General features: G+C 42.4%; 1 protein-coding gene across 1 annotated transcript; it reads left to right on the forward strand.

The window, feature by feature from the left end:
- The first annotated feature begins 3710 nt into the window (after positions 1 to 3710).
- On the forward strand, positions 3711 to 18950 carry LOC135506651 (ATP-dependent RNA helicase DHX15-like). Its single transcript, XM_064925970.1, has 14 exons — positions 3711 to 3897; positions 5033 to 5381; positions 5946 to 6139; positions 6739 to 6898; positions 8659 to 8877; positions 9056 to 9223; positions 9499 to 9585; positions 14164 to 14313; positions 14612 to 14720; positions 14966 to 15157; positions 16839 to 16961; positions 17767 to 17957; positions 18083 to 18252; positions 18454 to 18950. The coding sequence occupies exons 1-14, from the start codon at positions 3836 to 3838 to the stop codon at positions 18569 to 18571; spliced, it is 2292 nt and encodes a 763-aa protein (XP_064782042.1). The 5' UTR covers positions 3711 to 3835; the 3' UTR covers positions 18572 to 18950.
- Positions 18951 to 27336: the final 8386 nt, after the last annotated feature.

Here is a 27336-nt window from a genome sequence, read left to right on the forward strand (position 1 = left end):
TAAACTTCCGACTTCAACTGTACCTACTTATTAACAAAATTAAGGAAGTTTCTTTAAAAAGTATTAATACATATTATCCTGCCAACCACTATATGAAAAATTACCACCCAGAAACATATTTTTTGGCACTGTATTCATGTTAGGAATCTGTGGCAGGATATCAATAGATTTATAACTGATTTATAACACATTTATGAATATTTTACACTATTATGGAGAGATTTACTGCTTGGATTCTTTACTTATGATAGAAATAAGTTTAAACAATTTTATGTGATTCATTTAATTATTCTTTTGGCCAAATGTCATATTCACAAATGTAAATTTACAAACAAAACATCACATTTTCTTACCTTGCAAAAAGAAATTAAACTATATTTTAAGACAGCTGGAAGAAGGTTCAGTGAATGGGGAGGTGTAGCGTGAGGTAATACAGTAGGGGGGGTGCGAGGGCTTCTCAAATGTATTGTTTTATGCATTCTCCACACTCTCGTCCTCACAAGAAAGTACTCAAGAGAACGTGGTCGGAGAACACACTCGGCGTATGAGAGTGCGGAGCACGGTATAATGCACATTGGGTATTCATCAATGTGTCCCCAATGCTTATAGAGCTTGCCAGTTTGTTCTAAAATCCGGAAATGAAACCTCTGGTTCGTTCAGCCAGAGATTTGTGTATAATGAGGAGATGCCCTAACAATGGGAGTCAATGGGCTCTTTTTAGTGGTATAGCAACTGACCGTTGTCCCAAATGCAGGAAAGGCAGGTAACAAGTTTAGGTCCAAAATAAATCAAGAGAAACGTATTGGGCTTATTTTGAACAGATTTTGGGGAGATGTTATCTCTCGCTTCGCCTCTTCTTCTCTGCTTCACCCCTTCCGGTAGGGCAGTGGTTCCCAAACTTTTTATAGTCCCGTACCCCTTCAAACATTTAACCTCCAGCTGCCCCTCTAGCACCACGGTCAGCACACTCTCAAATGTTTTTTTTGCCATCATTGTAAGCCTGCCACACACACACATTATACGATACATGTATTAAACATAAGAATGAGTGTAAGTTTTTGTCACAACCCAGCTCGTGGGAAGTGACAAAGAGCTCTTATAGGATCAGGGCACAAATAATAATGTAATAATAATCAATAATTTTGCTCCTTATTTAACCAGCTTGCATATAAAACCTTATTTGTTCATCGACAATTGTGAATAACTCATCACAGATTAATGAGAAGGGTGTGCTTGAAAGGATGCACATAACTCTGCAATGTTGGGTTTTATTGGAGAGAGTCTCAGTCTTAAATCATTTTTCCACACACAGTCTCTGCCTGTATTTATTTTTCATGCTAGTGAGGGCCGAGAATCCACTCTCACATAGGTACATGGTTGCAAATGGTCTTAACAGCTCAGTTTGCCAAGGCAAGATAATCTGAGTGCAGCCCAATCCAGAAATCTGGCAGTGGCTTCTGATTAAATTCAATTTTCACAGAACTGCTTGATGCAATTTCAATGAGGCTTTCTTGTTCAGATATCGGTAAGCGGACTGGAGGCAGGGCATGAATGGGATAACGAATCCAGTTGTTTGTGTCATCCGTTTTGGGAAAGTACCTGCATAATTGCTCACCCAACTCACTCAGGTGCTTCACTATATCACATTTGACATTGTCCGTAAACTTCAATTCAATTTGCACACAAAAAAAATCATACAATGATGGAAAGACCTGTGTGTTGTTCTTGTTAATGCAGACAGACAAGAGCTCTAACTTCTTAATCATAGCCTGAATTTTGTCCCGCACATTGAATATAGTTGCGGAGAGTCCCTGTAAATCCTAGTTTCAGATCATCCTGGAAAGAAAAAACATCACCCAGATAGACCAGTCGTGTGGGAAATTCGTCATCATACAAGTGGCCAGACATGTGAAAATGATGGTCAGGAAAGAAAACTTTAAGCTCATCTCTCAATTAAAAAACGTGTCAATACTTTGACCCTTGACAACCAGCTCTCTTCTGTATGTTGTAAAAGCGTCACATGGTCACTGCCCATATCATTGCATAGTGCAGAAAATACACGAAAGTTCAGGGGCTTTGCTTTAACAAAGTTAAAGCGTATTTGTATTTTTCTAATAGGCCTTAATGTGATCTGCAATTTCTTATCACAAAGAATATTCAATATCCTGAAAATAAGTAGCCTAGTCCTAGAGACAGAACGCAAAACCTGCGGATCTTACGATAATGTAGCTTATTTTCCCAGTGCACACTACCAAATCACTGTTGCCAACTCCTCAGTAAGGAAAGTAACTATTGGCTGTCCTAAAAGTCGCTATAAGTAGCTGGATGACGTCATCACCTAATTTGCATAATTGACCATGTGTATGTAATTGTGATGGACACTGAGAAAGGAGACAAAAAGTGAGTAAAAAACACCCTAAATATGTTTAGAACTACAAATGAACTTTCTTCTGTCAGTTCTTGTGTTTTTTTATGACCGGCAAAAGTGACCCAAAAGAGACACTGGGCGGAGTTACTTCGTTTTTTATTTTGTTTATTTTTTTTAGTTTAGTTTTCTTAATTTGGTTTGGTTTTTAACCTTATGATCCACTCAGGAGCCTACAACAAGTCACAGTCATTTTTAACCATAATATTTTGTACATTTTTTGTATACAATCCACATCAACAATCTAAAAATGGAACAAAAAGAGACATTAGAAAAAACTCATGTGAGAAAATTATGGTAACTAGTCTGGCCCTAATTCAGGATTATTTTTATGTAAACCAGGGTGGCATTAGCCAGCGGCGGCTTCCCGCGTGCGTGAATCATTTGCAGTGTGGAAGAGGAGGGATGAACATCTCCTGCTCTGACTGCATCTGGGAGGGAATGCTGCGCGAGAACTGGGCCACCTGTGAGTGCTTTGGGACCCACGGCAGCACCCGCTGCTCGTTGAGAAGAGTAAGAACGATAGGTGCTTTCACCTCCAAGTCTCCAATAACACCAGAAAAAGTCGCTAGATTTGTCGCTAGTCCCTTTTTTGAAAATATGTCGCTAGAGGGGCCTGAATACTCGCTAAATATAGCGACTAGTCGCTAAATTGGCAACACTGTAAATAGAAAGACACCAAATATACTGATAACTTCCGCTATTCAACTGTGCTGAAACATATGAGTCTGACCGTGTAACAACTGTTATGGCGCAATGATACAGAGGATGGCAGCAGTGAGCGACACATTTGTTACTGTTTTACCGAAGATGTTTTATAACTAAACCAAGAGACCATCGCCCCTCGTTTCCAATGGGGAACAAATTACCAATAGTGGGCAGAACAAGCAAGGATGTGGGCAGATTCAAGCACGAGCTAGCGAGATCCTATTGGCGTGTTCTAATATAATCTGCATATTTCCGTTCGGGAACGCCTATTCTGTGAAGTGCGCGTATGCAAGAACTCAATTCGCCTTTGCGCACCTTCGAAACAACGCGGTTTTAAAAACGTTTGCAAAAGGCAAAGTCTACAATAATTAGTCCACTATGTTCATAACAGATTCTAGTTTTGTGAACAGAAAACTGTATTGAGATCACATGTTTTGTCGATAAGAACATTTGCAGAATGTCTGCCAAAATCCATCTCCTCCCACTTGCCCAAAGCGGATGCTTCACATTTATTATCCAGTGAAACATCTGTCTCATTATCCTAAGTCTGTGGTTTTACCCCCTGCCCGACCACAACCATTGAGCTAAAACAAACTGCTTCCGGGTTACCCGAATTTGCTTCCTCGCGCGGAACACTAGCTAGCCGGTTGTAAGGAAACTAGCTAAATATACGCTGTTATTTTAAATCTGTGTTTATTCACCATGTCCAAAAGACACCGTTTAGATTTAGGCGACGACTACTCCAATAAAAAGAGATCTGATGGGTAAGCTTCTCGTTTCATGTAGCAACTGTCTTTCGGGTAGCAAATTGTTGCTAGCGAACGGCTAGATTGTTTTGTTTAGCTAGGTACCAACCGGCAAATATTGCGTCTTACTAGTTATCATGTATAAACTGGATACTTTGTAGAGATGATACACGATTAGCTACATATCCGCGAGTTTCCTGTGTTATGCAGCCTGTGACGCTCGTGTAGTCATGTTGACAAGGCACGTGTTGATGTTCTGCGGCCTAGCGCTAACGTTACACAGAGTAATCTTGCTCGCCATAATGTTAACTCAATTCCACGATGTCTTTACATCAAAGGAGTTGGGTGGACTGGAGCTCCGAAGTTACATACAATGGAGTTTTTATTTAAAAAAACTACGGCACTCAAAAAAATAGCCCGCAATTATGCGACACATTGTTGTTTTCTGTGACATCGGAGCTCCAGTCCGCCCACGTCTTCGCTCAATTCTGTTTATGTACAGGTGGCAGGTAACCGAAAGGTTGCCCGTTCTAATCCCTGAGCCGACAAGGTGAACAATCTGCCGTTCTGCCTTTGAGCAAGGCAGTTAATCACCCACAAACAGGTGCCCAATGTGGCAGCCCCATGCACTTCTCTGATTCAGAGGGGTTGAGTTTTGGTTGGGCCTTGTGGGCAATTTACGATACATGTAATCCTTTAATCATGGAGTTGGTTTATTTGGCAATTAATTGGCCAAGCTATTTCTCAAGTTTAGGAACTAACCTCTCAGTTGAAAGATAGCCAAATAAAACACTTGCGTATTGTAATATTGCATCCAATTTGCATTAGCATATAATCTGATTTAATCTACATACAATAGTCTTTTGGGGACCAGGTAAAAAACTTGCATATTTGGATTCCATGAATGGGTCATATGTAAAAAAAATAATCCTGCTGTAGAATGGTCAATTAATAATATAAATACACTGATTGAGTAATAATTCTTATTGACATAACCCCAAATATAAGAATATATATCTGAATTTGTTTTTGTCATTGAGTTTTTATTAATACTCTGTGCACATTTTGTAAATGTCCCACTACATTAAAGTGCACTCTATTTCAGGTAATATACTATCGGGGGTTGACTTATGTATATTATTATATTTTTCAGGAAAGACAGAGATCGTGACAGGGACCGTGACGAGCGCTCTAAAGACAGGGAGAGGGACAGGGACCGCGACAGAGATCGGGACCGGGACCGGGATAGGGACGTGAAGCCCTCTGTCGTGCCCCCCAACACCATGATGGCCGTTGGAGGCATGCTTCCTCTCAAGCAGACAGCCATGCAGCAGCAGATCAACCCGTTCACAAACCTGCCCCACACACCGCGCTACTATGAGATCTTGAAGAAGAGGCTGCAGCTGCCTGTGTGGGAGTACAAGGAGCGCTTCAACGACATCCTGGCACGCCACCAGAGCTTTGTGCTTGTCGGAGAGACGGGCTCCGGGAAAACCACACAGGTGCAGTTCTGTTCAATAGTCCCTAAACGGCTCTTCCCATTGGGCAAGTCAGGAGTACTTTTTTTTGGTTGACCCGAAAGATTATAATCACTTATTTTCACCTACCCACGGGAGGAACCAGAAAGACCAAACTACTAGATTTCTTTGCATTTTGGTTATCTGTTAATAAATAAATAAAAACTTTGCAGAGGTGTTTCGTTTGCGTTTTTGCATTGGTAAATCTTCACTCTTGTAACAGAAGAAGCAGTTTGGATTGACTTTTAGTTTGATCTCCCGTACCCTCTGTGTTTGTGTTTCTGATGGAATCAGATGGGTGATATTGCTTACTGTACACTTTTCACCCCCCTCCCCACACATGCCATTGAAAGCCAAGTGGTTACATCACTGTGTTGTTTACACCTACTCTGTTCCCTCAGATTTGCAAACACAGAAGAGGTAGTGTTTAAGTGCCATTTGTAATTTGGCATTCCAGTCAATTCTCTCCCTCACCTCCAAACCAATGCACTTTGAAATATGTTTGTTTCAGTTAGACACATCCATAACATGCACTCCCTTTTCCCGCAGATCCCCCAATGGTGTGTGGACATGGTGAAGGGCTTGGGTGGCCCCAAGAAGGCGGTGGCCTGTACCCAACCCAGAAGGGTGGCAGCCATGAGCGTGGCCCAAAGGGTGGCCGACGAGATGGATGTCATGCTGGGCCAGGAGGTGGGCTACTCCATACGATTTGAGGACTGCAGCTCCGCCAAGACCATACTGAAGTAAGCAACTTCTTGTCTGGATAGTAGAGGCTACATCAGGGTTATTCAATTCCAGGCTTAAACACTTCTGGTTTTCATTCTTGCATGCTACCAGGATCGTTAATTATTTGGGCGCGCATGTAGCAAAGCGCTGCAAAATGTTATGCCACGAAATTAGAAAATGAGCATTTGTTATTGGATAAGTTCAGATGGTACCGCTATTTCACTCAGTTAAGAGTTTATTTCTGTTTTGTGCCTACTAAACACAACATAGGTAAAACAAACAAAGTAAGCATTTTGGCCCTTCAGAACTGTAATTTGAATACCCCCAGAATACATGATCCAAGAATTTGGGGTCATAGCCAGTTAATTAAATTTGACACACAGCTTCAGTCAAAATATGTTGGACATACTTTAATAATGAATAAGAATTACGTTATTTTAGGCAACTGTGGTCAAAAAGTATTTGGTATAGTCTTGCAGATGCACACTAAAAGAGAGCAAAGGTTGTTTATATTTATTCGTTTTGAAGAGGCGTAAAATCAATGAACACACGTGTTCAAGCCATCACTCAGTCAGCATCTGCTATGTTTTAAACTGTGTGTCCTTTCCCATTTAAGGTATATGACAGACGGTATGTTGCTTCGGGAAGCCATGAATGACCCCTTGCTGGAGCGGTATGGCGTGATCATCCTGGATGAGGCCCACGAGAGAACGCTGGCCACGGACATCCTAATGGGAGTATTGAAGGAGGTGGTCCGACAGAGGTCAGACCTCAAGGTACAGCTTCCGAGTCCAGGGGGGAATCTCAAATCTTTCCTCGATTTCCTCATGTCCTTGATTTGGATATTCTCCTTTGTGTTTTGAGAAAGAGGCGAGGAATCAAGGAAAGACGAATGAGGGTTGGTGTCTCTTTCATTTTTTTTTTTCATTTAGTCCATTCTGGAGATAAATTTGATTCATTAGTTTAATGTAAATTAGCTTGTTTTGGGGTGAAGTTAAAATGGCATTGACCATAACTGAATGAGTCGCATGAAGAAAGAAAATCACATGATTGTAAATTTTGTTTTACCGTTGAAATTATTTTTAAGTCCCAAAACAACTCCTGGCTTAGCCCATTTCCCATGCCTCTACAAAAGGCCAAAAGAGCCACTGAACACCCCAATTGGCACGTGGTTTTCTGTTGCTTATTAGAACATTTTGATTTCTGTCTTGGTGTGTTACGAATCCCTTTTGGCCCGACAGTCTAGGGGGGATGGTAATGAGACTCGTAACATAACTCATGCAAATTATTATTGTGACAAAGTAAAAGTGTGAACGAAATAACCACGACAACAGAAATCTACCGTCAAACTCTAGGTTTATTTATAAACACACGGTAATGGGGGGAGCAGGAAAAGGGGCTGAGCTGGACCCAAGGAAAGAAACAATAAGTATTCAAAAACACCCCTAAGCTAGACTAGCCTACTTTAACAACAGCTAACTAACCAAAAATACAGTGGGTGGTCCGCCCAGTTCTAACTAGTGTATTTAACAAAGTTCACCTACGGGTAGTGTATGCCCATGGGCGACTTGTCTTGGTTTCCCCCTTTTCCCACCAGCAACAAAAACACAAACACCATAACCAAAAACAATACTCACAGGTGATGACAAAGTGCTGTGAGGTGCTTAAACAAAAGAGAGGTTAAGACACAAAGCGAGAGTGAAACACAGAGACCTACAGACATGGCATTTACAGAGAGATTGAGCTGAGCTGAGCTCTAGAACAAACAAATGATGGGGTTTTTAAACCATGGGGAAGGAACTGTGATAGGTCAGGAAATAGGAGGAGGTGTGTCTTCTGATTGATGATTGATTGTTGACTGATTGGGGAGTGATGATTTTCACCTGAGAGGGGAGAAGGAGAGAAAAGAAACACACACACAGGATACACACACACAGGATAACTGTATCCGTAACATGGTGTGTTTCCAGACAGGTTCTGCATTTGGTTAGTTTGTCGCCCATGAGACACTAGACACGGAAGCCTATTTCACTTCCGTAAACTCCCCAGAATGACTCTAAGATACTGTAACTCAAGAAATATGTTAATTAAGACATTTTTGCAGAGGATGTTTGAGCGGCGCAATTTTACGTGTAAGTTGTTTGTGCAGTATTTGGGCAAATGGACAGTGTCAAATCAAAACCCAACCTTAATTTATCCGTTGTGACGCACTGATTATCCAAACTGTTTTAGACGACACAAGAATAAAGTTTCTGACTCATATTGATGCCACATAGGCCGTTTTCAAAGGGATTTCTTTGCTTTTTAAAGGCAGTCACTCTTTAGGGGTTATGTTTTTGGATTGCTTTTGACTTACCTTAGTCCCAATGTAATTTAGCCTAGTTATTTGCTCGCCCATTCTAGATCCCTATTCAAACGTAGATGTTTCCCTCTTTGGCTCCCATAGTCAGGCTTTCACTATTGTACACTAAACGTGGCATTGCAACAATCCTTAACAACCACAAAGCAATAGCAGGAATATGTTCTTTGCCCACAGGTGATTGTGATGAGTGCCACATTAGACGCCGGGAAGTTCCAAGTGTACTTTGACAGCTGTCCCCTGCTGACCATTCCCGGACGCACACACCCCGTGGAGATCTTCTACACCCCTGAGCCGGAGCGGGACTACCTGGAAGCCGCCATCCGCACGGTCGTTCAGATCCACATGTGTGAGGAAGAGGAGGGGGACTGTCTGCTGTTCCTCACCGGACAAGAGGTATACTTCCACCCCTTCTCAAATGCAGTCAAGATGGTTCAATTCAGTGTTGAAGAGTGATACTGACAACACCAAGGTTGTCGCCTGAATATAAGTTGAATTGTTGGGGAGGTTTAACTTTCAGGATACCTGTCTACTGCTCAATGTGAATATTGCCTGACTCTGAACTGTCTATCAGGAAATTGACGAGGCCTGTAAACGTATCAAACGGGAGATCGACGACTTGGGACCTGAAGTCGGAGACATCAAAGTCATTCCACTATATTCCACACTGCCTCCCCAGCAGCAACAAAGAATCTTTGAGGCCGCACCCCCCAGGAAGCCCAGCGGTGCGATAGGAAGAAAGGTAGACCAGCAGAACACTGCAAAAACAGGGTTGTGTTCAGTAGGAAGAAAACATTTTGGAACTGAGAAGAAATGGGAAGGTACTTCCTGAACTTGTACAATCAGATTTTCCATTTCAAAATGTTTTGCTATGGGTTGCCCTACTGTATATACAACCCAGATTTCATACATTGGTGCTTGTTTATCACCAAATATTTCCAATGTCTTATGATGTAAGTATGTATAGAAAGTCCTTGAATTGTTTGCTAGTGCTAACCCCCAATGCCTGTTCCCTAGGTTGTGGTTTCGACAAACATTGCTGAGACATCCCTTACCATTGACGGAGTGGTGTTTGTGATCGATCCCGGTTTTGCCAAGCAAAAGGTAGGCTTACTACTCCTCTCCCTCTATAACGTTTTACCTTGTCTCGTCATTTCAAACCCAGAGGGAATCTAGAAGAAAATGAAACGCACACCTATTAAGACGAGGTGCTGGCTCGCGGAGTAGAAAACTTCAAAATAAAAGAGAGCCGCACACTCTAGGAGCTCAGATGCAAAAATGTAATTACCAACGTTTCGACAGCCAAGCTGTCTTCATCAGGGTATAATCACAAACACTGCGGGATGACTCATTTATATAGTGTCAAAAGACACAGGTGTCTGTAATCATGGCCAAGAGTGGCCTAATATCATTGGTTAATAATAAAATAATAAAATGTCATACAAAGAACAGCATACAAAACAACAAATGGACAGCATACGATCATAGATTAATTTGGCTACACAAGTTTACAAACAATTACAATGGCAAAGTCACAAGAATGGCTTCAGATCAAATTCTACGTTGAGACTGAAGGGCGCAAGGGAGGGTGACATGTTCGATGCCAATATAACGCAGAGACGAAATCGAGTGGCCTGCCTCCAAGAAGTGGGCCGCAACTGGATAAGTAAAGTTTTTACACCTCATGGTGCTACGATGCTCTGAGATACGTACTTTTAATTCGCGCTTTGTTTTACCTACATCATTTTTTACCACAAGGACAAGTTATAAGATAAATAACTGCCTTAGTGGAGCACATAATAACACCTTTTATTGGGATCGATTTCCCTGTTTGTGGGTGTTTGAAGGATCTACATTTATAAGTGCCATTGCATTGAGCACAGCCATTACATTTTGTAATTTCCTTCCAGTAGGGGCGCAAATAGACGTTGTTCAGGAATATCTTGGGGTGGTAAATCAGGGTTTACCAATTGGTCTCTGAGATTTCTGCCCCGCGAGAATACAACCCAGGGAAGGTCCGAAAACACATTACCGAGACTATCATTGGATTTTAGGATGTGCCAATGTTTGTGAACAATTCCCTTAATTTGTTCAGAGCACTTTGAATAGCGGATAGTTAGAACGCAAGAATGCGTCTTTCTGCGAGACTGACCTTGAAAAAGGTCATGTCTCGTTTTGTTTTGAATTTTCTCAATGGCAATATTAATCTGATCATTCTTGTAGCCCCTCTCCTTGAACTTTCTTTGCGTCTCAGCCATATTTCTGTCGAAATCGGATTGTTTTTGCAAATTATTTTGATTCGACAGAATTGGCTGTGGGGCAAACTATTTTTCAAGGGAAGTGGGTGACAACTATCAGCCCTCAACAAACTTTTATGATCAGTAGGCTTCCTTGTAAAGATCAGTGTATAGAACATTATCTTCACACAAGATCAGAATATCAAGAAAACTGATTTGACGTGTATCAGATTGCATCGTAAATCTCAGATGCTCAGAACAGGAGTTAAGAAAAGCATGGAACGCCTGGAGCTGTTACCGTTTGCAAATAATGATGTGAGGCAAGAAAACATTTTTGAGAGGATTGAAAATAGACTGTTTCTCCATGTAACCCACATACAAATTAGCATAGTTAGGAGCCATGGGGGATCCCATAGCAGTACCTTTCGTCTGAATAAAGAAATCGTTTAGAAACATGAAATAGTTATGCGTGAGTACTATTTCAGCCAATGTTACAATGCATGCACTGGAAGGTATTGACATGTTGAATGCACCAAGCTGTCTGTCTAAACTACTGACACACAGCTCGGACACCCATGCATACCCCACAAGACATGCCACAAGAGGTCTCTTCACAGTCCTCGTAGTTCATTAGGGTCACGTTGCAGAAGAAAATGTTCCATAGCTTCAATACCGCCCTCGTGTGGAATATTAGTGTATAATATATAATTTGTTGTTTGTATGCTGTTCTTTGTATGACATTTTAATATTTGATTATTAACCAATGATATTAAACCCAGAGGGAATACCTGGCACTAGTACTACGAACTTGTACTTTTTTCAATAACAGGGACACTTGAACTGTCTGTGGTCCACAATCTGAGCACAATGCAGATAGAAAAGTAATAGTAGTTCATTAACCAGGTTTCCATCCAACCAGTTCAAGCGGATTAATTACCTGACGCATAAAACAACTCATGACAGGCCTCATAGAAACAGAATGTTATCAGTAAAGTTTCGCAATTTCGACAAATCAAAATACGAAAGACAATAGGATATTTTTTGTTGTCTGTGAAGTAGATTGTGCGACAATTGTGGTAGAAATGCTTTTATGTGCAAATATTTTTTTTAAACCATCATACTTTTGGCCATGAAGTGTATATGGACACCCCTTTAAATTAACGGATTCATCTATTTCAGCCACCCGGTGTATAAAATCGAGCACACAATCATGCAAATCCCATAGACAAACATTGGCAGTAGAATGGCCCGTACTGAAGAGCTCACTGTCTTTCAACGTGGCACCGTAATAAGATGCCACCTTTCCAACAAGTCAGTGCTGCTAGAGCTGCCCCGGTCAACTGTAAGTGCTGTTATTTATTATGAAGTGGAAAAGTCTCGGAACAACAGCTCAGCCTCTAAGTTTTAGGCCACACACACTGCCGAGGGCTGAAGTGTGTAAAAATGGTCTGTTCTTGGTTGCAACACTTACTAACGAGTTCCAAACTGCCGCTGGAAGCAATGTCAACATAAGAACTGTTTGTCGTGAGCTTCATTAAATGAGTTTCCATGGCCGAGCAGCCGCACACAAGCCTAAAATAACCATGCGCGCAATGCCAAGCGTTGGCTGGAGTAGTGTAAAGCTCGCCGCCATTGGACTCTGTAGCAGTGGAAACGAGTTCTCTGTAGTGGTGAATCATGAAATTGCGGTCTGACGGACAAATCTTGGTTTGGCCGATGCCAGGAGAACGCTAGCTGCCCGACTGCATAGTGCCAACTGTAGAGTTTGGTGGAGGAGGAATAATGGTCTGGTGCTATTTTGAATGGTTCGGGCTAGGCCCCTTATTTCCAGTGAAGGGAAATATTAATGCTACAGCATACAATGACATTCTAGACAATTCTGTTCTTCCATCTTTGTGGCAACAGTTTGGTGAAGGCCCTTTCCTGTTTCCACATAACAATTCCCCGTGTACAAAGCGAGGTACTTACAGAAATGGTTTGTCGATCGAGGGAGGGAGAACTTGACTGGCCTGCACAGAGCCCTGAACTCAACACCATTGGACACCTTTAGGATGAATTGGAACGCCGACTGCGAGCCAGGCCTAATCGCCCAACATCAGTGCCCGACCTCACTCGCTTATGGCTGAATGGAAGCAAGTCCCCGCAGCAATGTTCCAACATCTAGTGGAAAGCCTTCCCAGAAGAGTGGAAGCTGTTATAGCAGCAAAGGGGGAGACCAACTCCATATCAATGCCCATGATTTTGGAATGAGATTGTGCCAATGTAGTTTCTAAGTGAACTTAGTCATGTGATATGTTTTGTTGTACTACCACCACAACTCGAAAAGCATGCAGAGTTTATAGGCAGATGGAATAAGTTCCGATGAACTTTATAGCTTATGTCTTTACTTGGTGGTTAAGTGCACTGTGATGAGCTTCATGCAAATTTCCACTAAATATCGAGGGTCGGCGATCATTTGAATGATGCTGGTGACATGATGACCGGTTTGCTTGGCTGCCAATTATCAATTAAAAATGATCTGGCTTTTATCATATAACCTAACCTGTCCACTTTATCAGCAAACTGTCTGTAGAGCATGCACCAAAAACATATTGGGCAAGTTTGCTATATTATTGCAACAGTTTTTGGGTCAAAATCATCGGTGGAGTTGAAAATGAAATGGAAACCCATTTAACTTAAATTATTTAATTCGGTACATGGGGAATTTAACCGCAAAATTATTTTTAATGTTCACTACGTCATTACACAGCCATTTATCCTCAACAAGTCAGTTTGGCAGAAACGCCCCTCTGGTGGGAAAATGTGCTTATCTGTCGCCAATTGTATGAAACCTAGCAACAGTACATTTTTTGAGAACATACATTTGTTCCCTTATTACCTGTTTTTTTTTTTTTTTTTTTTTTTTTTTTTTTTTTTTACCTGGGATTTGAACCAGAAACCCCCCCGTTACTCATTCACCTCGCTGCCGTTGTAGACTAACACTTGTTTAATGGGTTCCCCTTCGCCCCATATCCAAATCCCTCCAACTGTACCTACAGATGAACAAGTGATTATCTTCAATCATTTGTGTATTCATTGATTTTCACCTGTACATCTGTGGTACAGTTTAAGTAATGAATGTATGAGTTAAGATTATCTCTAGAAGTGCTGTCCATGACATTCACTGTGGACTGTTAAGTTCATGTTTTAAGTATCCCTATTTCTGTTATTACGGCGCTATCACTCTGTTAGTACGCCTGCGCAGTAGTCTCACTGGAGATGGACCTGACTTGAGTGTGATGGCAACTACTGGTATGTGCTGTAGTCATACGGTGAAGTAAACACTGGAACCTTGTTGTGGTGTCATTTTGAGTTAACATTAACCAACGTGGAATCAGCATCCATCATTTAAAAGAAATAAAATAAAGACCTGAGTGAGAATGTTGTCTACACCTGTAACCCACAGGTGTACAATCCTCGTATCAGGGTGGAGTCTCTCCTGGTAACGGCGATCAGCAAAGCCTCGGCGCAGCAAAGGGCGGGCCGTGCCGGTAGGACACGGCCAGGGAAGACTTTCCGCCTCTACACTGAGAAAGCCTACAAGACCGAGATGCAGGTGAACTGTCCTGGATTGTAGAAATGTTGGGGCAAAGTATACGGTCGAATGAAATATTGAATAAATTGTTATCTTATGGATAATGTTGAGGACAATTAATTTAAGGAAATGTTTATAGTCTAACTTATCTCATGTGGTGCTGGGCATTTTACAGAAGCCTGTTTCGGCCAGTACGTTCAGCTCTTGTTAAACACATGATTTGGCAGAATTAGCCGACCTTGTTACACAACGGATTATATAATACAGTAGAATGGCTTCATGTTCTACTGATCTGACTATTTTCCTTTCCACACTACAGGACAACACGTATCCTGAGATTCTCCGGTCCAACTTGGGTTCTGTCGTGTTGCAGTTGAAGAAGCTGGGTATCGATGACCTGGTGCACTTCGACTTCATGGACCCACCAGGTGAGGAGCCAAGGTTTTGCTGCAATACTTGCATGTTGGAAGTGCTACTTTAGTTTGAAACTGTTTCATTTGAAACTGACTGGCAGCCCTTTTTCTTGATATACCTCTTGATCAACCATTTTATCATAAAATATAATTTGTTGTTTGATCCTTTGACAGACAAAGTAAAAATAACAAAGAGATCAAACATGTTCTATGCTGTACTGATCACTTGCTCTTCTTGCTTCCTCCCTTGCGCTCTCAAGCCCCGGAGACCCTGATGCGGGCGCTGGAGCTGCTCAACTACCTGGCGGCGCTCAACGACGACGGCGACCTGACAGAGCTGGGCTCCATGATGGCAGAGTTCCCGTTGGACCCACAGCTGGCCAAGATGGTGATCGCCAGCTGCGAGTTCAACTGCTCCAACGAGATCCTCTCCATCACCGCCATGCTGTCAGGTAATGGCCCAGGGCCGGGATGGCTGGCATCCAAAGTCGCCCAGTGCCCACCCTTGGCACCCTCTCAACCCTGTGGGTTCCAATTTAATGCAAGATGGAGATCTCTAAATTGATCGTCTCCTCAGTGCTTTGTTAATGCTATTTGTTAATTCCTGGAAGAGTTCATTAATATTTTGGAAAAGGAAGGAGGTGGCACACAGTTAAGGGGGTTTGCAGATCTAGTTAGCAAAGATGCTAGAAAGTATTAGATTTATATGGAGGGATCAAGTTAACAATATTTGGTAAGTATTCCTCAAATCGAAATGTGAGAACAAAAAGCCAATTGTTGGAAACTTCCGCTGTAGAGGGCTCCACGGAAAAATACACTTTTTTTTGGTCTACACAAAGTATTTGGATTGCTTACTGGTTAGATACTTGATTGATGATGACAATTAGTAATTTAAGGTTATGGTTGATGGAAAAGTAAACTGAAAGTCAATTGTATTCTGTATCAAATTGAAAAGTTGACCATGTTTCTTCCAGCTGCTTGAAATATGGGAGTGTTTATCCTCAGTGCAATTGGGCAGGGCAGGCATCTCAATATAGTGCTCTCAGATAGGTCTAAAACATTGCCTCTGCATTTGTTTAGTGGTTTGTCTATGGCTGCTTTAATGGTGTCTCTTGATGTATTATTGGCCCAAATGCAGTACAAGATACCATGGCAAGCAATGTTTTTTTATCGTCAAGATGTTGTAATGGTCTTACTCGTCAAATGTATTTCTCATCAAGACCTGATCTTTATTTTTGTTTTAAGTGAGGTTTACACATTTTAAAGGATTATTTGTTATCTCCTTGTGGGTGGTTGATTTAGGTTATATTTAAGCTTTCTTGGCCAGTTTTGGTTTTACTACCGGGGGGGGGGAACCATTTGCGTTCAAAATGGCAAGATAGAGTTCTGATTTTTATCATATAGAATGTTCAGTGTTTGGACTATTCACAATATTTCAAATTGGCATTCCCCTCGTGTTTTACTCGTACACATTTGTGATTTGGTTGTGGTCAATTCAATATCTACTCAGGAGGTTCATAGAAATTCCAGTTCAGTACAAAGGCCATACATTTTGTTTCCTGAAATTCATGTTGAAGTTGGTCTGCGACTGTAAAATGACTACCTTGAATGTCAAATATTAATTTAAACATGTATGAGTAAAGCAAAATTAGGCTTACCAGCGGAACATGAAAGTAGTGATCGGTGGTGTTGCAAAAACTCCCAATTTGGACATATTGATGTTCTTCTTTCATACAAAGCCGTATGTCAGTAGTGACATCGTATAAGGGCATCTATTTCCCTTTTATAACGTCAAGGCCATTGACTTGAATGTGAAATGGACTTGGATTCTCTTGAATGTTATACATATATACACTGTTCTCAAGTTCAATGCTCTCTTTTAACGCTCTGCAGGTGTGTGAAACCTCTTTGTTTTGCAGATGTGGTTAGGTGTTGACTCCCTTGACAAGCTAGTAGCCAGTCATCATGCAGTCGGAAGAGCCCCCCCTCATAAACACACCACTTGGTCCTGCCCTGCCCACCTATGCTCTCTGTCAAGTTTTCTAGCTACAATAGGCCTTGTTCCTCTGTTCTGTGAATGCTTGACTCATCCCTATGGGCGTCTGTGTTGGGGCCCATACCAACCTTGTCTAGTCCCGCAGTGTTTCGTCCGCCCCACCGAGGCTAAGAAGGCGGCGGACGAGTCCAAGATGCGGTTCGCCCACATCGACGGAGACCACCTGACGCTCCTCAACGTCTACCACGCCTTCAAACAAAGTAAACATGGCCACCACAAACATCTTATTTTGATAGGGTAAAATTAATTAAAGGGACAGATTAGACTCCAAAATGAACGTTAATCAGATGTTTCAGACCTCAAAAGTGAGTCCACATCCTATGCCATCAGTTGTGTAGACCAACCTTTAATTAATGACAGACTAAAGATAAGCATCACGAATCTGGAATTAACATGGGATATTTGGATCTATAAATTGATAGACTGATACATGGGCCGTGTCCGAAATCTGTCTTGCCTACTTCTTACTAAAACAACATACTGTGTACTTAGTTGTACTGCATACTATTTAGAATGTATTTTTTAGTAAAAAACAAATGCAGTAAGCAACAAATGTCCTGAGAATGTACCATCTGATGCGTATTTGCGTCGATTCCCGCAATTCGTTCATTTGGGTACAGCGTGTCCCCTTATCTTATCAGCTGATATTCAGCTGTTGTCAAACACACGTAAGTGATTCTGGAAAGATGATTCTCTTCCTCAAAAGTGTGTAGCAAATTCTACTAGAAGAGAAGCCGAAATGAGTATAACAAACATCCTGCATTTAAAGCATACTTGAATTTTTTTTAAATTTACTATAAAACTTTATTTTCGCATACCTAATATGCTTACTATGTAGAATGCAAGTATGGGTAATCGGACTTGGCCATGGACTTATCTCAACTGAAGATTAACATTTGAAGACTGATTTTAAAGTGTAATGTCCCTTTAAGTAACTTACTTTGAAACATGATGCTTATTTGACTTGCCGTTGCCTGTAGGTTGATCTTTGTTGTCGTTTCTCAGACCACGAGTCTACACAGTGGTGCTACGACAACTTTGTGAACTACCGTTCGCTGATGTCGGCCGACAACGTGCGATCGCAGCTGTCCCGGATCATGGACCGCTTCAACCTGCCCCGGCGCAGCACCGAATTCACCAGCAGGGACTACTACATCAACATCCGCCGAGCGCTAGTCACAGGCTTTTTCATGCAGGTCAGTCGGTGCACAGCAGGGCAAGTTCCATTTCAATTAACTCCGAATTGAAATGGAATTAAGTGAACAAATATGATTTATCTTGCATTGTGTGCATTTTCTTAAATGTTTTCATGTTTGCTTAGGTGGCTCATTTGGAGCGCACGGGCCATTATCTCACAGTCAAGGACAACCAGGTGGTCCAGCTACACCCCTCTACCGTCCTGGACCACAAGCCAGAGTGGGTGCTCTACAATGAGTTTGTCCTCACAACCAAGAACTACATTCGCACCTGCTCGGATATCAAACCGGAATGGTACGTTTGTGGTCATGAAGTATGACTCAGAAATGTCCACACAAATAAAACGATTAGCGAATACACTGTAAATAACAAGGGTTTTTGATAAGCGTCAACATTTCAAAACTAATAGACTTATTCGTCGTTTACAGGTAATGCTTTTATTGGATATTTTGATTATATTCTACGACTTTGCTTTAATTGATCTCCTCTCCCCAGGCTGGTGAAGGTTGCTCCTCAGTACTACGAAATGGGCAACTTCCCACAGTGTGAAGCCAAGAGGCAGTTGGAGCGAATCGTTGCCAAACTCCAGACCAAGGAGTATTCTCAGTACTGATTAACAGCGACTGGAGAGAGGAAGACATCCTTGAAAGAGCTTGGCACAATTCATACTTTAAAAGTTGTATCCTATCTTCAATCTTAATGTTTCTCTCGATTCAAGATATGATTTTTATAACTTTTTTGTTTGTGGTTTTTCTGTCCATTCAATAGCAACGTGTATAACTGTAAGCATTTATGAAATTGATCTCAATGGTGAATATTAGGCTATTCTGATTAGAGATTTTCGAAAAGGAATTCAATTAACATGTTAAGCATGAGCATTCATGTGGATATTGTTATGTTCCTCTAGGAAATTGTGAACCCTGAGAAAGTGTACTTGCCTAGGTTGTCCTTGTTTCTTCAATAAAGGAGCTTCGACTTGAATAAAACCATGATTAATAGCTCATGGTCTGTGATTGTCTACTGGTATGGGAATTACTACTAAAAAACATGTTATGGGTCTAATCCTAGAAGTACATATAGAATCCCTATTCATTTAGTGACCTCTGTGGGTCAAGTAGGCCCATGAAGATTTGTCATAACTTTGATCATGTGTTTATACCACATTAAAAGGTAATACAACTACTTATGTTTTCATCTGATTGTCAAAAAAATCACTTCAAAACGCTCTCCTGTTGACTACCGGGGCGGCATATTTCAGCATCCAAACGGTGCACCTGCAATTTGATGAATGGAAAGCGACGTCTGTTAAACTAAAACGTGTAATGACGTTCAGCGATTGTCATTAGGCACACTACACATATAGCCTGAATTGATGCATCCAGTGCTGTTTGTGCGCTTCTGTCTGGGCCACATATCTCCACCTTGATAACATTTTAGTGTTCTTGTCGAACCACGATGCAATTTGGAGAGTATACTGCACATGTTGAAGTCAATTTGCTCATGTTCATGCAGCTGACATGCGGTAATGTTAAATAATGGTGCAATTGCCAACAGTGCTAGGCTTGTGTTTAACTGGTATGGTGTACGCCCACAATTTATTTTGTCAGGACACTTGAACCATACCATCTTACTTTCACCCCTGAGTATACCTTACATTTGAATTGCTGAACTTATCAATGACCTTTGAGTCCCAAGCTCGTACATTGATAAAAATGGAAAACTTTTTTTTTTTTTTTTACCTTTATTCTATTAGGCAAGTCAGTTAAGAACAAATTCTTATTTTCAATGACGGCCTAGGAACAGTGGGTTAACTGCCTGTTCAGGGGCAGAACAACAGATTTGTACCTTGTCAGCTTGGGGATTTGAACTTGCAACCTTTCGGTTACTAGTCCAATGCTCTAACCACTAGGCTACCCTGCCGCCCCTTGAATAAAACCATGAATAATAGCTTATGGTCTGTGATTGTCTACTGGTACGGAATTACTACTAAAAAACATGTTATGGGTCTAATCCTAGAATTACATATAGAATCCCTATTCATTTAGTGACCTCTGTGGGTCAAGTAGGCCCATGAAGATTTGATAAAAATGTCATGACAACGATGTTCCAGCTTCGGCATATTTACTTAGCTTAGTCTGCATGTTATACATAACTATGGATGCACACAAGGGACATTGTACTACATCTTCCCCTCTTATGAACAAGAAGTCAACATTCCTAACATTGAAAAATAACTTCAATGCAATTTGAGAACAAGTATTCTTTAACAATGCAACTTCATATCCAGAAACTATATGAAAGCATGAAATTAGTCTGATCTCTTGGATAGTCTCTCTTTTTGTGGGTATAGGTCCCCCCAACAGTATATTCTATTCACGTAATATAGTATTTTTGGGTGAGATTGTGGCTCTGAGGATTCTCTCTCCACCCCCCTCTGTGCGGTGTCTGTGGCTGGATCTGGAAGTGCTCTGAGGTCTTGTTCCTCCTCTGAGCCTGTGTCCACCACATTGAAGCGTGGTGCATCTGCATTCTGCTGTACTGTTGCTGGTGTCTTTGAGGTTGTAATCCACACACGTTGACCTTCTCACAGCCCGGTGTCTGATTAAAGTCTACAGTTTGTGTTTGTTTCAGCTGTTTGTCCCTCAGGGAATGCCTTCCTGTTAGGCCATTGGGGATTGAGCTAAGCTAGCGAGACAGGCAATGGGGAACGCAGCCTCTTGCACATAAGGAGCTCGACAGGCAACGGCCCATGATGCAGTGGTGTGACCCTGTTAGCTAGCAGCCCTGTACGGATCCTTGTTCTTTTTCAACAGTCCCTTGACTGTTTTCTCAGACTCAAAGTTGCTTTGTGCGTGGTATTTGTTATTGGTCACGTGTGAAGTCCTGTTGTGCTGAAAAAGCAGAAAAGGAGCTTGTGGAGACCTGGGAAGCATTATCTTTAACCAGGACCTCAGTGACCACTGGCAAAAATGTACTGTAATCCATTGATAACTCCAGCTGATGTGGTTATGGGTGTCTTTGCTATTTCAATGTATCTTGAATAGTAACCTACAACTAGCACATAAGTCATTTTTCCAATAAAACATTTATGCCGCTACCTTTTTCAATGGCCATGTGTCCCTCATGCACTCTGTCTAGCATTTCCGGTTGTAAAGTTTCTGGGATTACGATACGTTGTACTATCATGAGAAGGTCCATTACAGTGGAAGTCACTTTGATGAATCCAATAGGGCTTCAGCAGCTGATAAAATTGTACTTTATTAATCCCCCAGAGGGGAAATCTGATTGTACCAGTCAATACTTACATTAACAGTAAATAGACCATAAAAACACAAGGACACACAGACATTAAAAGCAGCACATCATAAATGAATATTTAAAAAAACGAAGTGTTTGTGTTCAAAAGTCTCATGGCATATGGTAAGGAGGATCTGCGGAAACTTTTGTTTTGGCCCTGGGTAAAATAAATCTGTCTGCCATCGCACTGCAATGTTCCAGGCAGGTACTGTGGCTAGTGTTGGCCTCTATACATCTAAGCTTTTTGAGGATCCATTTATCCAGCAGTTTAGACAAACTCTAGTTTGTCCTGGTTGGTGCTGATGGTAGATCCAGCCTTCTTGATGATTTTGTTTAACCTGTTTGCTTCCTCCCTAGTGATGTTAACACCCCTCCCAGCAGATTACACTGTAAAACAGCCACAACACTATTAAAAAACATTTGGACCATTTTTGAGCAGATGTCAAAGGATCTGAGCTTCCTTAAAAAGAATAGCCTTTGCTGAGCCTTTTTAAAAACCATGGAGGCAGTCTGCTGTGTAGCGGGTGAAGAGGAATGGTGACAAAAACATCCCTTGTGGGGCACCTGTGTTAGTGATGATCATGTCTAAGAACGAGTGGTTCTGTAGTCTTTTATTTAACCTTTCTTTAACTAGGCAAGTCAGTTAAGAACAAATTTGTATTTACAATGACGGCCTACCCCAGCCAAACCCTAATTCGGACGACGCTGGGCCAATTGTGCACCACCCTATGGGACTCCCAATCATGGCCGGTTGTGATACAGCCTGGAATCGAACCAGGGTCTGTAGTGATGCCTCTAGCACTAAGATGCAGTGCCTTAGACTACTGTAGGTACACTAGAGGTAGACAGTGACTGCATGAAGATGTGCAGGACCCTGGGGTCTGACTCCATCTGGCATTGCAGCCTTCCTGGCATTTGTCAGTTTGAACTGTTTCCTTACCTGGTCAAGAGTAAATGCAGGACTGATTTTTTTTATTTTTTTTTAACCTTTATTTAACCAGGCAAGTCAGTTAAGAACACATTCTTATTTTCAATGACGGCCTGGGAACAGTGGGTTAACTGCAGATTTGTACCTTGTCAGCTCGGGGGTTTGAACTCGCAACATTCCGGTTACTAGTCCAACGCTTTAACCACTAGGCTACCCTGCCTAGTGGTTAGAGATGGGGAAAGGACCAATGAAACAGGGGGAAAGTGGCAGAGGGTAACGATTCTTTACCGTGATGTTAATGAGTCCCCGGGAAGTCGATACATGGACGCAGGGTCTTATCCTTCTTTTCCACAAAGAAGAACCTTGCACCCGCAGGGGAGGCAGAACAGTGAATGCGCCCGGCAGCCAGAGAGTCCTCATTGTATTCCTCCATGGCCTTGGTCTCAGGACCAGACAGGGAGGCAGTGTGGAGGCAGTGTGGAGCCCGGGAGGAGGTCAATAAGCGCAGCGTAAGAACGATGCGGAGGAAGAGAGGTAGCACGAGCCTTGCTGAAAACTTTCAGGTTATGGTACTCTTGAGGGAATGGCAGAGAAATCTGAGGCAGTACTTAAACCTGGAGGAGGATGTTCCAGGTGAGGCTGCACCGCCTTAAGGCAATGTGAGTGGTAAAATGGACTCCAACCCAGGATTGAAACCGTGGTCCAGGCAATAACGGGGTTGTGCTTCTGGAGCCATGAGAATCCCAAAACATGGGGAGATTCGATGAGAAGAAGCTGTATGGACTCACTGTGATTTCCTGATACCCGCAAGTGAATGGGAATTGTGCTGTGCGTTCCCCTGCCAATGGAACGGCCGTCCAGTGCTCTGGCGTCTATGGGAATGGAGAGGAGTTCTGTGGAGATATCTAGCTCGGATACCAGGGTAGCGTCCATAAAACTTTAATCTGCCCCAGAGTCGATGAGCACCCGGAGTGAATTAGACTGGTCACCCCACAGCAGAAGAAAAAGGGAGTACAAGTAATGGGAGTTTCCCAGTCTGGTCCACCAGCGTACTCGTTCCTACTGATGAACCTGGTCTTTTGTCTGGGCAGGTGGCTATGTAATGCCCCGCAGCACCACAATACAGACAACAGTTGGAGCTCAGCCTTCGTGAACGTTCCTTAGGCGATAATCTAGCTCTGCCTAGTTGCATAGGCTCCAGAGTAAATGAGTCACCCCTCGCCATTGATTCCCGAGGGAGTTCGGGTGGCTTCAGCTCCTCTCGGATATGCAGACATCGGGGACTTCTTTGGAGGTGAGCAGGCAGCAGCGGATGAACGAGTGTGACCAAGATCCGACCTCCTCTCACTCCTGTGGTCCCGTAGACGCCTATCAATCCTAATTGTTAGGTGATCGAGGTCCAAAGGTAACTCCCGAGCTGCGAGATCGTCTTTCATCTCCTCCGATAGTCCGGGAAGGAAAGTATCGAACACCATCCTCCCCTCCGTCATGAAAACTTTCAGATGACGACAAATGGCGGATTGTTGCTCCCAAACTGCCGTTGCCCAGGAGAGCGCCCTTCCAGACATTAGCGTAATCAGATACTCTATCTTCGAGCAATCCGAAGGGAATGAAGACAGTTTCTCAGTGCTCAAAAACGAGGGAGCACTGAGAAAGAAACGCCTGGCAGGTTCCAGGATCCCCAGAATATCGCTCAGGAGGAGATAAGTGGGGTTCTCGGAGAGCCGGGTCAGCTGTACCAACCCACCACTGGTAGTGGAGTTACTGAGTGGCTTGGAGGTCTCTGTTGTGGTATGCTGCCTGTGAGATAATCCACGGAATTGCTGCAGTAATGTCTTGAAGTCCTGGTCGTGGCGTTCCATACCTTAAGGGAACTTTTTGACAATCACCGTATGGTTAGTGAGAAAGTCCATATTGGAAATGTACCGTCCCTTACTAGACGTCCGAAAACATTTTTAAAATTCGGGGACGGCGTCGGGCCGAGCGGCAGGGCCAGACCTACCGGGAAGTCATCAAATGAACTTTGTCGGACATTCGGTTTTCGTTTTATAAAATAATCAAATTTTGGTCCATTTTTCCACTATGCCGGAAAATCCCACAAGAGGGCATAAGCAATCATATTGCAATTGGACAAAACATCCCGAATCACGACGGGCCATATCTCGAAAACTGAAAATATTTCGAAGCCGAAACTTGGTGAGCATAGGTTTGGCATTATGGGCAGTTGGCCCCGAACAAGATGGCGTCTAGGCCTCAACGGTTTTTGAGTTATGGCCATTTTTCTGGGATTAAAGGTCCAAAATGAAAATAGAGAAATGATTTTTTCACTTCACGTCAAAGTCAAGGAGCCTCCGGTGTCAATAAAAAAAAATCAGCCATTTATCTATCGTCATTTAATAGAAATCGTACGATGAAAGGTTTGTGATGTTCAGATATAGGTGGGGGGTTTTTTCAACGGTTACAGATCCAGTTGCAGGGTGTTCATACGAATATTTTTAAAGTGTGCTGCGGAGCTCTGCGACATTTCTGTGATTTTCTATGATTTTCTGAAATACAACACACTCACTAAACCCTCCGTAAATAACTCAGTTCTTAACGTAAAGACTTAAAACTCAGGATTCTGTAAAGGCATACCCCAATGAGGATATGAGTTTATTTATAGCTTCCTGTGCCAACAGGAAGTGCCTTAAATGGTGTCATAGTGGCTGTATCCAAGGGTTAAAAAGGTCAGATCTTTTCAAAACTTCATATGTGATTAGGCAACCCTCCTGAACTGTAAAATCAGTCATTTCTCCCAACAGATGTCAAAGAAAAGCTCTCACACACACACACACAGCAAGGATGGAGTGACAAAGCGTGGTGTTTAAAGACACAGAGAGCAGGCAATGGCATAAACATAATCCCAAGGCCGTGCCGAGTTCAACGAGATATCCCGCTTGACCGTAGCTCGCTCGGTCTAAGCGCAGCGACCATGAGAAAAATAGGCCCACAATGAAGCCTGCACCACAATGTCATTTGATTTTGGGTGACAGCGGCGGAACCGTTAGGTTTAGAAAGACAATTCAACCACAGGAATGTTCCTAAGGTCCTCCCGATCTGTGCAAGCCTAACCTTGACTGTGTGGCATTAACCTTTCACAGTTAAAAGAAGGTGTTTACATCAAAAAGTTTGCATTGACTTCTCTCTCCATAGGAATACATTGGCTTCACCTCGAAATTCAACCTGAGGCCTATGTGGGTTATGAATGCCTTATGAACCTGTCTTCTATGACATTCCATCAGACCACTATGAGGTCTACCTGTGTCGATTCTAAGCTTCCTGGAGCAACCGGAAGTGGTTAAATTGACCCAAAAGGTATTTGGATGTACATCACCTCCAAAGGTGAAAATGACTCTGCATTATTCAACCCTGTGTAGATCAGTCAATTCTCAACTTAAAGACTTAAAACTCAGGATTCTGTAGGTTTCTATGTCAATCAAGACATGTGTGTATTTATAGCTTCCTGTGCCAACCGGAAGTGCCATAATTGGTGTCTCAGGGGCTGTTTGGAAGAGTTAAAAAAATCAGATCTGTCCAAAACTTCATATGTGTGATTAGTCAACCCCCATGAACTGTAAATCAGTCATTTTTCCCATAAAAATTCAAAGGAAAACTAAATCACACAGATACACAACTTGGATGGAGGGACGTATTGGGGTGTGTAGAGACTGACAGTGCCTCCAATAGTTAGCTTTGTTCGAGCTAAAAAAGAACCGTCAGACCTAGAGTTCGAAACTTTAGAATCCTGTTCTAGACCTCAGGTCGATAGTGCGTGGTGAGTTACGGCGCTCTAGAAGGTTCTCGGACCGAGAAACAGCGTCGAACATTTGCAATGACTTCAATTCATTTTGACCATTACGAAAATGGCGACATTTAGAAATGTCCCAGAGACACAAGACTAGGTGCATTGTGACCGTCTCGGCCCATAGAGACAGAACCCAACATCTCTGTCCAATAGCTCATTCAAGGACCCCGTAGCAAGGCATGGAAAAAAGTGGATTTTCAGCACCAATTAGGCTTTTACTCGGACACCAAATGACCTATCGAGCCGAAACTCGGGATTCGGGGTCGCCTCACATAGGACTACACATAACGTCCGAACTGGCCCCGCAGCTAGAAAGTAACTATGTGTTTTATGTTTTTTTATGGTTTGAACCGAAGGCGTTGTGAATTTTGGGCCAGCTCTGCAGTATGTGATACTTGGCTCCTAAACGAGTTGGGAAAAGTGGGTTTGGTGTCAGTTTGTATCAGTTTGGTGTCAGAATGATATCAAATTGACTGATGGACGGTGACTTGCAGGTGACTCTTGTCCATTTGCAATATGTTTAAGCGGTGAGGTACCATCACCAAAAGCGACATTCTGAAATCAACCCTAACGAGCGATGGAGAGGTACCAGTATCACTGCCCAGCCATCCTGAGTTCATCGGGCCAGTCAATTTGGCATTCCTGCATGATTTTTATAGCATGACAAATTGGTGATGGTGAATTCCCAGTTAACCATATGGCAAATGCACAGTGACTTTGAAAGAGTGAGAAACATCACCAAATGGACATTCTGGAATCAACCCTAACGAGCGATGGAGAGGTACCAGAATCACTGCCAAGCCATCCCGAGTTCATCGGGCCAGTCAATTTGGCATTCCTGCACGAATTTTCAGTGACTTTGCAAAAGTGAGAAAACATTTGCAATATGTTTTAACAGTGAGGTACCATCACCAAAAGTGACATTCTGAAATCAACCCAAACGAGCGATGGAGAGGTACCAGAATCACTGCCCAGCCATCCTGAGTTCATCGGGCCAGTCAATTTGGCATTCCTGCACGATTTTTATAGCATGACAAATTGGTGATGGTGAATGCCCAGTTAACCATATGGCAAATGCACAGTGACTTTGAAAGAGTGAGAAACATCACCAAATGGACATTCTGGAATCAACCCTAACGAGCGATGGAGAGGTACCAGAATCACTGCCAAGCCATCCCGAGTTCATCGGGCCAGTCAATTTGGCATTCCTGCACGAATTTTCAGTGACTTTGCAAAAGTGAGAAAACATTTGCAATATGTTTTAACAGTGAGGTACCATCACCAAAAGTGACATTCTGAAATCAACCCA

The sequence above is a fragment of the Oncorhynchus masou genome, chromosome 20 (genome assembly GCF_036934945.1).
Source record: "Oncorhynchus masou masou isolate Uvic2021 chromosome 20, UVic_Omas_1.1, whole genome shotgun sequence".
Classification (NCBI taxonomy): domain Eukaryota; kingdom Metazoa; phylum Chordata; class Actinopteri; order Salmoniformes; family Salmonidae; genus Oncorhynchus; species Oncorhynchus masou.

Bases quoted from the DNA above. Each gene is read 5' to 3' on its own strand.
- LOC135506651 (XM_064925970.1), top strand. From the start codon at position 3,836: ATGTCCAAAAGACACCGTTTAGATTTAGGCGACGACTACTCCAATAAA. The intron at 3,898-5,032 runs GTAAGCTTCTCG...TATATTTTTCAG, and splicing joins AATAAAAAGAGATCTGATGG to GAAAGACAGAGATCGTGACA. The intron at 14,721-14,965 runs GTGAGGAGCCAA...TGCGCTCTCAAG, and splicing joins CGACTTCATGGACCCACCAG to CCCCGGAGACCCTGATGCGG.